The sequence below is a fragment of the Scleropages formosus genome, chromosome 22 (assembly GCF_900964775.1).
Source record: "Scleropages formosus chromosome 22, fSclFor1.1, whole genome shotgun sequence".
NCBI lineage: Eukaryota > Metazoa > Chordata > Actinopteri > Osteoglossiformes > Osteoglossidae > Scleropages > Scleropages formosus.
This window is the reverse complement of record NC_041827.1, coordinates 6,845,797-6,858,977: the sequence shown is the minus strand read 5'-3', so window position 1 is coordinate 6,858,977 and position 13,181 is coordinate 6,845,797. Positions and strand designations below refer to the sequence as shown.

General features: G+C 43.8%; 2 protein-coding genes across 4 annotated transcripts; one reads left to right on the top strand and one right to left on the bottom strand.

Annotated features, from left to right (window-relative positions):
* Positions 1-639: 639 nt before the first annotated feature.
* spmip11 (sperm microtubule inner protein 11) lies at positions 640-3,951 on the bottom strand. The gene is made up of 4 exons (XM_029247693.1): positions 3,787-3,951; positions 3,262-3,381; positions 2,535-2,655; positions 640-747 (listed from the first exon to the last, which is right to left on the bottom strand). The coding sequence occupies exons 1-4, from the start codon at positions 3,875-3,877 to the stop codon at positions 699-701; spliced, it is 381 nt and encodes a 126-aa protein (XP_029103526.1). The 5' UTR covers positions 3,878-3,951; the 3' UTR covers positions 640-698.
* Positions 3,952-4,025: 74 nt separating this feature from the next.
* Positions 4,026-9,754, top strand: LOC108918221 (polypeptide N-acetylgalactosaminyltransferase 6-like). 3 transcript variants are annotated; one of them, XM_018725326.2, is made up of 11 exons: positions 4,026-4,212; positions 5,057-5,576; positions 5,898-6,070; positions 6,157-6,306; positions 6,425-6,659; positions 6,771-6,888; positions 6,966-7,166; positions 7,649-7,780; positions 7,917-8,018; positions 8,191-8,349; positions 9,312-9,754. In XM_018725326.2, the coding sequence occupies exons 2-11, from the start codon at positions 5,095-5,097 to the stop codon at positions 9,420-9,422; spliced, it is 1,863 nt and encodes a 620-aa protein (XP_018580842.1). In that variant the 5' UTR covers positions 4,026-4,212; positions 5,057-5,094; the 3' UTR covers positions 9,423-9,754. The 3 variants fall into 3 exon arrangements, with proteins under 3 accessions (XP_018580842.1, XP_018580841.1, XP_018580844.1); XM_018725325.2 differs by lacking the exon at positions 4,026-4,212 and having other exon boundaries at positions 4,877-5,576; XM_018725328.1 differs by lacking the exon at positions 4,026-4,212 and having other exon boundaries at positions 4,877-5,576; positions 8,191-8,394; positions 9,312-9,362.
* The last annotated feature ends 3,427 nt before the right edge of the window (positions 9,755-13,181 follow it).

Sequence of the window (13,181 nt, the reverse complement as noted above, 5' to 3'; positions counted from 1 at the left end):
TGCAATTTCACTAGCTGACTTCCAAAATTTTAACCGCTCTCTCTTCATGATTTCATATGAACTCATTATTCTATTCAAGCCACCAGAGGTCAGTGAAGTAGGACATTTTTCTCATTTAAAAACCACCCTTCACTGACCAGCTATAAGCACTGTGGGATGTACAAGTATCTCAAAACGAAGCTGCTGGCAACTATCCATGTTTATGAAAGAATTGAGGGTCTGTCCTTAAATGAGTAAAAACCAGGTAAAGGTCACAGAAGAGGTGCACATTGGTGCTTCTGTCCCAGTGCGATTCTTGGCTGGGGCACATTCTGTGTGTGGCTTCTATGTCGTGTCTTTGCGCAGAAGAATCTTCTGCATGTACTCCTTACTCCTTCCACTGTCTAAAGACTTGCAGGTTAGTTATGCCAAGTGTGTGTGGGTGTTTGGACGTATGCCCTGAGATGGCCTGGCATCGCATCCAGGCCTAGTTCCTGCCTGGTTCTTCCCCATGCTGCTGGGATAGTTTCCAACCTCCGCAGCTTTGTCCTGGGTGTGTTCTCAATATGAATTAATAAATAGCTAACACATCCAAAAACAACAAAAAAAAATATTCAGCTTCATTTCAAAGCAACATTTTTATTGAAGGCAATGATTTTCGGGAAGACGAGACTCTTGAGTCACTAGTGTTGGAGTCAGTGCTGCAGGAAGATAGTCGGTCAGAACAAGCTGAACTCTCTGTCAGTCATGGACATTTCGTTGGCAAACCTGAGAATCACAAAGAACCATTATTTGTGTTGAGATTACACAAAAACCATACTAAATTTTGCAGAATTTATAGCAAATTGTGCTGTATCCAGCTTAACCCAATTCTGTCAACATATCCACGCTAATCTCCTCCTTGACATTAGTAGCAGGAAATGGTCCAGCATGTGTGCACATAGTGCATAAATACTTGTAAACCACACAATAATTCATTATTCTAAACCACATGTCCTAAAGCAGGGTTGCAGTGGTCTGGATCCTATCCCAGAAATAGAGGTCATGAGGCAGGCTAGAGGGGATGCCAGTCTCATCACAGTGTAACCACACATATACACACACACACAGTGAATTTAGAGTCACCAGTTCACCTGAAACTGGAGGAAGGCGGAGTACCTAGAGGAAACCCACGTTAACATGAGGAAAACGTGCAAATTCCACGCAGACTGAGCCAGATTCAAACCCACGTCTGATTGCACACTATCAGGTGCTGAGGCACCGGTGCCACCCGCTGCACGGCACCACACAATAACACAATTATTACATGACCATCATCACAAAACACTTTGAACAGATGGAATTATTCAGCAATTTGTTAAGAAAAGTATTGTAAACAGGGACAGCTGGTAGCGTAGTGGTTAGAGCTGCTGCCCTTGGACCAGAAGGTCACAGGCTCGATTCCCACCTTCAGCTGTGACACTCTTGAGCAAGGTACTTACCCTACATTGCTCCAGTAAAATTACTCAGCTGTATAAACAGGTAAATAATTGTAAGCTTAACATTGCAAGTTGCTTTGAAGAAAAAAGTCAGCTAAATTAATAAATGTACAGCCAGTCTCCAGATTACGAACGAGTTCCGTTCCCAAGTCTGTCTTTCAGTCAAATTTGTACGCAAGTCGGAACTCTTAGTCGCAGCACTTACATCGACATTCATTGCTTCACTGTACAATATTGTATACATTTGCCCTCCTTTAAAACAACTGAACCAACCGTTACTCGCCACATATTCTTCGTCACATTCACCTTCACTTACTGCACATGCAGCTTTTAAATCACTGAAAAGGCTTCGAGCCTTTTCTTGCACTAAAGCAAGGCTAATAGGCATATCATGTTCATTTTGACCCTCAAACCAAATTATCAATAGCCTTTTCATTTCAATAAACCACTGTTTAGTGATAACTAAATTTCATCGGGCCAGAGCCTTTTCATGCTCGATTATTTTTGCTTTGTCCTTTAAAATTGTCCTGATCGTTGACCGACTGTAGCTTTTCCAACGTTCGTTGGCATTTCACCTTTTTCCGACCGCTTTATTATTTCCACTTTATTTTCAATCGTGATCATTTTGCTTTTCATTGATGCATCACCATCACATGCATTACATTTACGCTTTGATGCCATCGTTATGAGGGTAAAAACAAAAAAATTAGAGCCAAATACAGTAACACACAAGACACTTTACGGCAACATGGTCCAACTGAAAAGGAAGTCTTTGTCCTACCTCGGGCTCACGCGCTCACGAGCCAACAAACCACTGAAGACATGCAATGTTTTGATCCATGCCGCAAAGTAGCGTTTGTTATTACGAATCATTGTATGCAACTTGAATTTTTAATATAGTAGGCTTAACGAGGGGGTTGTTTGTAACTACGGGTTGTACGCAAGTCAGACATTCGTAACCCGGGATTGCCTGTATATGGGTACTAGTAACATTTTTACTTTTTTCATGTTAACCAGCTAAGATAATGTAGTAAGAATTTATGGTGCTTTAAAACAAGGTAAACTGTGAATTCATACTTGGTCATTTCGCTGTTCTTGCAGGGGAAGTGGCTGACATTCATCCAGGGCTCTTTCTTTTCTATCCACCATCCGTATTGCTGGTTGTCTGTGAGAGGTACTCGATACAGCTGATTGGGTGCTGAAGAGGGGAGAAGGTCTTTTGAACACTTCCATACTATCACGGCTTCATACCAGCTCGATATAATCATCAAACGAGTGAGGACACTAACTTCACATGCTTGTTAATGCAAGTTTGATATTCTGAACCCCAGATTTACTGGGGTTCTTTGGTCTAATTGAACAGCTAAGCTACATTTAATGATTTCACATATTAAGACATCAGAGTATATTCATAATTTTCAAGGTGAGCAGGTTGCCACACTAGGAGCACCAGGATCACCTAAACTGCACAGAATTTTGAGTCAATTCAGGGTAAAATACAAATGGACAGCTGGTAGCATAGTGGTCAGAGCTGCTTCCTTTGGACCCAAAGGTCAGAGGTTAATATCCTAGCTGTAGTACTCTTGAGTAAAGCACTTATGCAGTAAAACTGCCCAGCTGTACGAAAGGGTAAATAATTGCAGGCACATTAACACCGTAAGTTGCTTTGGAGAAAATTCTCACCTACATATGCAAGTATGTACCTTGACCAAGGACGTTACAGACTTAACCAAGAGAGTGTCTGCTGCCCCTTTTTAAACCAGATAGTGTGGATGTGTAGCATCTGACAGTGGAGGAAAGTTACCTCTTGGCATCTGGTTCCGTTTCAGCATTTCCTTGAATTTCTGCTGGCTGCCGTTGTGCGTGTAGGAGGTGGCGGCCTGCTTGGTGCTTTCTGAGGGGCTTCTGGCATTCGTCTCCACACCTGCCAAAATAGGGGACCCACACAATCTGTCGGTAGCTTAGTGGTTAGAGCTGCTGGCTGTGGACTCGGAGGGTACAGGTCCAAATCCCACCTTGTGCGATAGAACCCAAAAATTACCCAGCTGTATAAGTAGGTAAGTCACTGTAAGCTGTTTAAGATAAAAGTGGCAGCGCAAAAAACAATGGTAAATTGCATCTGCTGTTGCACCACCCTGAGTGCAGTACTACTCCAGTAAGCGTCACCTAGCTGTACAAATAGGTCAATCAGAGTAAGCATCATAACGTTATAAGTCGCTCTGGAGAAAAACGTGACATTAATGTGAACTTGCTAGCCTCTGATTGCTACAAACTCATTTAACTACTGCTTTTGTAAACGTCATGGCTACATTTCAGGTGAACTGTTTACCGGGATCAGCTGATGTTTCCGGAGGACTTGACAATTTTCTGCCTGCAAACGGATCCTGGTAGCCCAAGCTCGTGATTCCAAAGAAAGCCATTTACTCGTCTTCACTAAAGGACTCTGAGTAATTCTGCCAGCTACTGTTTACTGTCGCGGTAACCATGGCAACGCCTGCCACGGTCCGGCGAAATGGCGGGGAAACGCCACAAGAGGTCGCCCTTTAGCCCAGAGCGTTGTAAGCCGTCGGTGATCATTATTTTTAAGAAAATTGCCTCAATCTACGTGCATTATTACTGCTTGGGGATATTTTATGGTATTGTGTTTGGTCGAGGAATCGTGTGCGCTGTGCCCATTTTGAGTTTTAATGTAAATAATGGATCACTGAATACTAGTTACTAAAAGAGGATGGCGCGGCGCCTCTGACGCATGACTGTAAGTAACTCACTGTGTGTGTGTACTGCAAGGGCCGGGTACCTAGGCCTATGTGTCAGGTAAAAAGCAAACAAAGCTTTATTCCGCGGATATAGTGCTATGGCGGACTAGTAAACACGGAGGTGTGCGCGGCATCCCGAGCTAAGCGCTGTCTGTCTTTGTAAACTTTAACCTACAGAACAGAAGGAGGAGTAAAATTATTCCATAAAAGGAACGTCAACAAATTAATAACCGCCGTCAACAGATTACCGCATACGGTAAAAGTCCCACGGTACACATGATTTCTCACCAAACACTGTGCTTATCACTTAATGTAGCCTTTACTAAACTCCAGTCTAAAGCGTGAAAATGTAGGTTCGAGGACATGGCTTAAGTTTGCGGACGCGGAATATAAGCGGAACAAGCAGCACGTGCTGCGCTCAGAAGTGAGCGCGAGGGGGGTCACCGAAGGCAGACGCTTCCGTTCCGCCCGCAAACGTACCTTCTGTCCCTTCTATGCGTGAGGAGTTACGCCTTTGTAAATCAGCAGCCCCGCATATTTCGTAATTTTCTTAAACAGAGAAGGTTTAGCGTCGATCTTTCCGTTCACAGTCGATGTCACTACTTTAATTACGTTCCCTAAAGTTACTGCTTTTCTCAGCTGCTTAGCTCTCATTACAATTCGGTTCCCCTTTTGCAATACGTTTTTAAAACCAAGTCTTTAAACTTTAGCATTTTGAAATCTTAGTGGTTTTAGCTTTCTTGTCCTTGGCAGAGTGCCTTTCTTCTTCTTCTTCTCCTTCTTTGTTAAAGAGCCAGTTAGGTTCATTTGAGTTGAAGTCACAGCTCTGCTGTCTGTCTTCAGTCCAGTTCTTCCTCCTGGTCAGTTGTCACTGTGCAGCCATGCATGTGTGCCACTCCTGTCACTTCTCACCTCTCAAGCTGGCACTGCTGGGCACCACCACATTGCTGCTCTTGCTCTTGGTGATGCACTGGGACATCGGACGCAAGTCCTCGGCGGAGCCGTGGTTCCCAGACCGGCTTGTGAGGAAGGAGCGGGTCAAGCAGGTGGTCAGCAGATCTGATGTCAACCTGGCCTTACAAATTGGTGCCCCCCTAGACCCTCCCCTCAGACATGGGGCAAACCTCAACAGCAGCTGCCAGCCTGGATTCTACAGTCCCAGTGATCTAAGGCCTTATCTGGAGAGGCCTCCTCAAAGCCCTACGGTGCCGGGAGCTGATGGGAAAGCCTTTGTGATGGGCCAGCTGTCAGCCGAGGAGTTGGTTGAGAAGCAGGAGGGCATGAAGAAAACCTCCTTCAACCAATTTGCCAGCGATCGCATTTCTGTGCACCGCAGCCTGGGCAAAGACACGCGGCACCCAGAGTTGGTAGATTCTCTGGTTGAAGCGAAACTCCCTGAACTGTAGAAGTGCTGTAGAGCATTTAACAAACTTCTCAGGGTTCTTTAGAAATCTCAAAGGGGAAAAAGTCTGCTGTTGAGGCTAAAGTATAAGGGTGAAATATTCCAGTTTTCAGTCCTAAATATTTTAGTAACTCCCCTTAATTGTTTTAATTGGGACAAATAGTTAATAAAAAGAAGGGATTGTACTCAAGATTTACTTTGCTGTTGCTTATTATACTGGAGTGCATTAAAACCCTTTTGGAGTGTTGGAGCGTTCCTCATGACTGCATTTTGGGTTGTCAGTTGTGTTGAGCACAGGTTCCGTCGCTGCCCTCCTCTACCCAGCACCAGTGTGATCATTGTCTTCCACAATGAGGCCTGGTCCACGCTCCTGCGCACTGTCTACAGTGTCCTCCACACAGTCCCAGCAGCCTTTCTCACAGAGGTCTTGCTGGTGGATGATGCAAGCACCCAAGGTAAGCCGTGCGGAGACTCATCAATGATTACTTCATGTGCCTTCCCTCTTGGGAAGGCAGCTTTGTGTCATCCTCTCCTCTTGTAGCACACTTACAGGCCAACCTGGAGACACACATGAGGCTCTTGAAGGTTGTGCGAGTGGTGCGGCAAGCGGAGAGGAAGGGTCTGGTTGCTGCCAGGCTGCTGGGGGCCAGGGAGGCTCGAGGGGAGGTGCTCACCTTCTTGGACTCCCATTGTGAGTTGCCAAGGAGGCAGTCTTCTAAGAGTGTTGGACATCTAACACAAAATGGCATTTCTCATTGAAGGTCCTTGGGGCTGGCCTTCTGAGGTGTTATGTTGTTTATTCCTTCAAGGTGAATGTTTTGATGGTTGGCTGGAGCCTCTGCTGGCACGGATTAGGGAGGAGCCCACTGCAGTGGTGAGCCCTGAAATCGCCTCTATCGACAAAGACACCTTCATGTTCAACAAGCCAATGGCCTACCCCCGCACTCGCAACCGCGGCATATTCCACTGGGACCTGACCTTTGGCTGGGAGGCTGTTCCACAGCACGAGAGGGAAAGACGCAAGAATGAGACGTACCCCATCAAGTGAGCATCACACGTGACTACATGCTTGTATTGGTTGTCTGCACAATGAGAAGCTTGTTTATTCAGTTGTTGAAATAATATGTGAAATTACAAAGTGTGTATGTGTCTCAGGACTCCTGCAATTGCCGGTGGCCTTTTTGCAGTCTCCAAGGAATACTTTGAGCGTATTGGAACTTACGATGGCAAGATGGAGATTTGGGGAGGGGAGAACTTGGAGATGTCCTTCAGGGTGAGCCATGTAGAAAAGAGTAAGACTGTGTGGTGTTGGGGAAGTTGCTCAAATGATGGGTCCTCTGTTGTGTGCAGGTTTGGCTCTGTGGGGGACAGCTGGAGATCATTCCCTGCTCTGTGGTTGGGCATGTTTTTCGCAGTAAGAGCCCCCACACCTTTCCTGAGGGAACCGGGGTTGTTGTGCGGAACCAGGTGCGTTTGGCTGAGGTGTGGATGGGCAGTTACAAAGAGATCTTCTACCGGAGGAAACGCGCCGCTGCCGTAATTGCAAGAATGGTATGACAGTTTCTCAATGTGCTGAGAATTATCTTTATTTTTAATTGTCAAAATGTGGCATTAAATCTACTTTATACATCAAGTAGATAAGGCTTCACAAGGTGCTTGTCTCTTAGAAGAGTTCAGGAAAATGATCCCGTTCAATTGCAATGGTACTGCATGTATATTGTCAGACAGGCCCACATGAGAAAATATGGAAAGAGGTCATTGTAAAGGATAGCTGACCAAAAGTGAAATCGTTTGATTCATATATTCCGTTTTTATGTTTCACTGGAGTTCTACTGGTTCAATTCAATTTTTTATAGAGTGCTCATCTTGCATAGTGACACAAAGTGCCTAACAAAGGCATGAGACTAATGCACATTAAGACAAATGGATAATTCTGTTTTGCATTGGCTTATGACAGTAGTTTTTGGGAGGGTTCAGCATCATAAACTATTCTTCAAACCATTTTTTGAAACCACTCGTATGCCTGTCTTAAGAACAAGTTTGGGGATATATCTGAACGCTTACAACTGCGAGAGAGGCTGCACTGTAGAAACTTTACGTGGTACCTGGAGAACATCTACCCAGAGGTTTTCATCCCAGACCTGAATCCCATCATGCATGGAGCGGTAAGAGATTCATGTGCAATAAACCTGATGTGCAGTGCTGCCTTTATAGATGTGGGAGTTCTTTAATTAAATTTTCCCCTGCCACACCCTTTGCTGAAGCTACAGATATAAGAAAGTTGCCCATCTCTTTGCACAGATCAAGAACTTGGACTCAAAGCAGTGTCTTGATGTGGGGGAGGACAATGCAGGAGGCAAACGGGTGATTTTGTACAGGTGTCACAACATGGGTGGAAAACAGGTAATCTTGTGATCATGGTGGTGGTTTAAGAAAGATTTATCCTCCAGTTTGTTTTCCTTTCTTCTGAAATGAAGACTACAGATGACCTTGTATTTTCATGGCTATGGTTTGTTGTTACTGAAGACGGGGTTTACGGCCCTTTTTTTTTCTCCTTTTCTTCCACCTCCCACAGTACTTTGAGTACACTTCACGCAAAGAGCTGCAGCACTATGTAAAGAAGCAGCTGTGTCTTCATGCAACCCCAAAATCGGAACCTGTTAAACTTGAAATGTGCCAATTCAGAGGCCCTGGAACCACTGTTGCCCCCAGACAAGTGTGGGACTTCACTATGGTATGTTACTGCAATTGTCAGTCAGCATATCTGTGGCAGTAAAGGGTAAGTGCGCCATGCAAATGTATTGATATTACTTTCACAACATTTTTTTGTATGCTTTAATGACTTTTTTTTAAAAACATGCTTAGTGTTTAAAAAGACTCTACAATTTTGCATGTGCACAGTTTAAAATATGCTATTGAAAATTAGTTGTATAAACTCGGTGAAGATGGAATACACAGTTAAACGCCACAGGTGAAGACACCTTTTGTTTTCTTGCAGATTTTTGTGTGTGTGTGAAGGAAGTCCTAGTATATTTATGTATTAGTCCCTTGAGAGCAATGCTTTAACTGCCCAAAGCACTGAAACCTAGCAATCAAACCATTGACTCAGTCTACATATTGAAACTTGTGTGAGAATGAGCCCTAATTGCTAGTGGGAATGATTTCTTAAAGCAGGATATTTTCATTATATGTACATGAAAACTAACTTTCTCTTGGCAAGTAATACTTCTCTGATGTCAAAAATATCCTACAAATGAAGCAGGTGCAAAGCACTGTAAGTACAATTGGAGCAAGCTGGCAAAACTTGGATTTTAACATGTTATTAAAATTATTCTTTCTGAATGTTTTTATAACTGAGCATTTCAGTCTAAAATCTGGTTTGATGAAAAGGCTCAATGTGTGATCTGTGCAATACCCCTATGCTTTTCACCACTTAAGGTTTGACTGAATTATACTAATTTGTTTTCAGATGGCAGCTGCTTTTTAAATTTAAATAATGATGGGATGTTACAAGTTTTCAGTGGTTGAACTTAGCAGGACACCTAGTGACGAAGTAAAACTACAGAACCAGATGCCCTCGACAGCTCTGTCTGCTCAAACGTGCCGAGACCTCTGTGAATGAAAAGACTATTGAGTTCAGTGTGGAATCACCTGAGCAGTTCTTCCCACGGTCTTATTTTTGCCTTTTTTTTCCAGGAGAAGCTGCTGCTGAACCCATTCTCGAAGCAGTGCTTGACCATACAAGGGGACCTAGTAGTGATGGATCGCTGTAACTCGAACATCAATCAACGCTGGGCCTTTGTGTAACCCAACAGTATTAGTTAGCTGGCTGAGTCTCAACAGAATTTGCTGCTCTGCCTCATTAGAGCTCCTCAAAAAGCTCTTCAGGTGGCAACTAGATAAGGACCTTAAAGAACACACTTTCTACACTCTTAAGGGAAAAGGTCAGATGGAAACTACTGGTTCTACATACTTCCTTATTAGGAGAGAGGGGTACTTTGAATTCTCCAGAAACCATTTAGTTTTCCATGTTATGCAGTGGGCGGAGTTGCATTTACACATTTCACTGTAAATACACACCTCCTGAATGTCTGTCATATTACTTTACCTCTTATACCAATAAATGTACTATATTTCAACTTGCCTTATATATCATTCATAGCTTTTTCTGCTAGCTCAAGTACCTGGTTAACTAACTACTGTGCTGAGTTTAGTTTTTCCACTTGAAAACCTTTGCTTTGACCTCTGAGCTAAATGTTGCAGCTCCCTGTGCCAGTGTAAGTTAAAGTTTTGTTACCTTTATCCTGTGGCTCTGCCATGAGTGTCATTGCTTTGCAATTCTTATATCCAGACTACCACACCTGTGTTTACCTTAGTGCCCACTCTTGCCCTGTTGTTTAGTTTTGTTGTACTGGGAGGTATTAAATTACTGTTGAGAGTAAGCAATCCCCAGCCCTACTCCTGCTGCTTGTTGCTAGGCAACAAGTCTCATCTGCGGCTCTGTTCACCGTGTGACTTCTGGACAACACCAGGCTGTGGCGCTGCAGTCTGTGGGCTTTCTTCCAATGACACGGTCCTTTTTTTTTTTTTTTTTTTTTTTTTTTTTTTCTCGTGTGTGTGTGTGTGTGTGTGTGTGTGTGTGTGTGTGTTCCTTGTTGGTTCTGTTGTCAGTGAAGATGTAGGGCACCTTTGACTTCTACACACAACAAAGGGACTTTCAGTGCTAGTTTATGTAAACACAGCTTTTGGAACATGGAAGAAAGCTTTTAAAAGGACAATCTGGAGTTAGTCTCCAACATGCAGTATTAAGTGGCATCAAATGCATGATTGGTAATTGCTCTCTTCTCCCATGTGCTTATACACAATCCTCACAACACTAACGCACTAGAATTGTCCTCTACGCAGAGGAGAAAACTAATATACTTAAAACCTATGAGGTCAGACACCTGCACATACCAACCAGCTGGCATTCAGCAGTAAGAAAGGAGGGTTGTGAAATTGGTGTATGAAAATGAAATTTCACCAAAATTGCCAGTAGAGAAGCGAAGACCTTTAACAGAATGGTTGTACTGTGTTGCCCCAACATTATAAATTTAACATACAAACACATACAGATTGTCAAGCAAATATAAAATGTAGCAACATACAGAGCACATGCCTTACAACAGCAGAACCTCAGGCTGTGTACTGCATTTTTCACCCCTCTGAGTCAGTATTATAGAAGTCCTAGTTTTTAAATCATATAATGCAAACAAACTTCATAAAGTATAATAAATGGGATGTGGAATTAAATATTTTTGCTTGCATATGTTAGCTTATACACACAATTCTTAGTGCCTACTGCTTATTCACTACCTATTTCTCTATTATTAATACTCTTGTACTGTTTCAGCTTCTGTGCTCATGTGTCCTAGTGATGGCTTAACTGCAGGCCTGTGGTTGTGATGGACAAGCAGACAGTTCTTCAAGACCACTTCTGGGATAGCATGTTCCATTCCTGTGTAACCCCTCCTCCCCCCTACTTGTACATGCTTTTGTATATAAATCTAAGTGTATACTGTAGTGAGAAACAAGGAGAGAAGGATATTGTCAAGAAAGTGGGGAGAAGAAGGTTATATCAGGAACAGAGAAACGAGAAGGATGTCTTCTTGAAAGAGTGCACTGTGTGGAATAAAGCTTATAGTTGCACCCTGTGCCTGCACTGAGCACTTAAAAAGTTACGGTTAAAAATTCATGGAGACAGTATTTGACAAACATTGTTCCCGTGCTTTCTCAGCCGACGAAGAGTACCTATCCAATGTCAGTATGTTTTTCACACTGCAATTATTGGTCAGCCGTTGGTGCAGTGGATAGTACTGCTGCCTTTTGGTCTTGAAAGATGCAGGTTTAAATCCCAACCCTTCCTGTAGCACCCTTGAGTAAGGTACTTAAATTACTGATGTGTATAAATGGATAAAACATGGTGGCTTTGCTTGGAGAAAATAGACAGCTCAATTAATTAAAGTGAATACAGTCTCACCCTTTTCAACTTCACTTTTGCTTGGTCATACTTACTGGCACTCAACCATCAATGGCTGCTATGTTGTTACAGGACTTGTGTGAAGAGCGTGGGGACCATGACTCAACACGTCATGTACATTCAGGCAACCAAGTCAGACAAGTTGAACAATTGACTTATTTGCTTAAGTAAACTGTCTACATGGGGTGGCACGGTGGCACAGCGAGTGGCGCTGCTGTCTCACAGCGCCTGGGTGGTGCAAGAGAATGTGGGTTTGATTCCTGCTCAGTCTGTGTGGAGTTTGCATGTTCTCCCCATGTCTGTAGGGGTTTCCTCCCAAAGACATGCTGTTTAGGTTCACCCGTAGTCTGTGAGTGACAGAGAGAGTGTGTTCCACTGATGTATGGATGAGTGACCCATTGTAAGTAGTGTATCTAATAGTGTAAGTCACCACGGTGAGTAAGGTGTGTTGGCTAGTAATACTACATAGTGTTTGTTGTAAGTCGCTTGGAGAAAAGCATTTGCTAGGTGAATAAATGTACATAGCTGCTGCCAAACTTTATGTTCCCATCTTTCCAAGCATCAGGTACAATGCTGATTATGGTGGTGTATAACGGTGCACCTTATTTGACTCTTAGTCCCACCAAACATACTACCTTCATGTGTCACCAGATTTCCTCTTCCTGCTCTGCAGTGACTTTTGTGTGCTTCTGGTGGCTTTTCCTCGTTTATCAGTTGATAATGAGCATGAAGTAGACAACTGGAGGTGTTGAACTTAATTTTCACAATGAAAACTGTGTGCTTGGGACTGCACTGCACACACTATTAGGGCCAAGCAAACTACAAAACAAAAATCAAGATTGCATGTTTTGTTGGGATAAAACAGAATGAAAAGGCCGGAGTCAACGTCTTAGGAAAAAAAATAAAACTTTATAGTGGCTGGCCTGGTTTATCTTTTAGAGCGAAAAGATCGCAATTGGCAAAATTCATATTTGGTAATTATCCCACAGAGACACTGTATCCTCAGCTTATACACACAGTTGGGAACAGATGGGGGGTGCGGTGGTGTGGCAGGTTTGGCCGGTGCCTGCTGTGTGATTGGTCTGGGGTTCATGCCCTGCTAGGGGTGCCCTGCAATGGATTGGCATCCCGTCCTGGGTGTGTTCCCTCCCCCCTTGGCCTTTTGCTCTGTGTTGCCAGGTAGGCTCCGGCTCGCCGCAACCCGCTTGGAACAAGTGGTTCTTGCCAATGACATGACACAACACATGGGAACAGAAGTCTGTTTGTAAACCACTGTAACAAGCAGCAAAAGCTTAATAACCCAGGTGTCCCTCTGGCTAGGTTGTGCAAAAACATCAGCAAAACAGTGGCACGGCGTGTAAATGCACCCTCTTCAACGGCAGCATGGTGGCACAGCCAGTAGCACTGCTGTCTTACAGCACCGGGGTGATAGGAGAGGATATGGGTTTGATCCCCACTCAGTCTGTGAGGAGTTTGTATGTTCTCCCCGTGTCTGTGTGGGTTTCCTCTGAGTGCTCTGGTTTCCTCCCACAGTCCAAAGACATGCT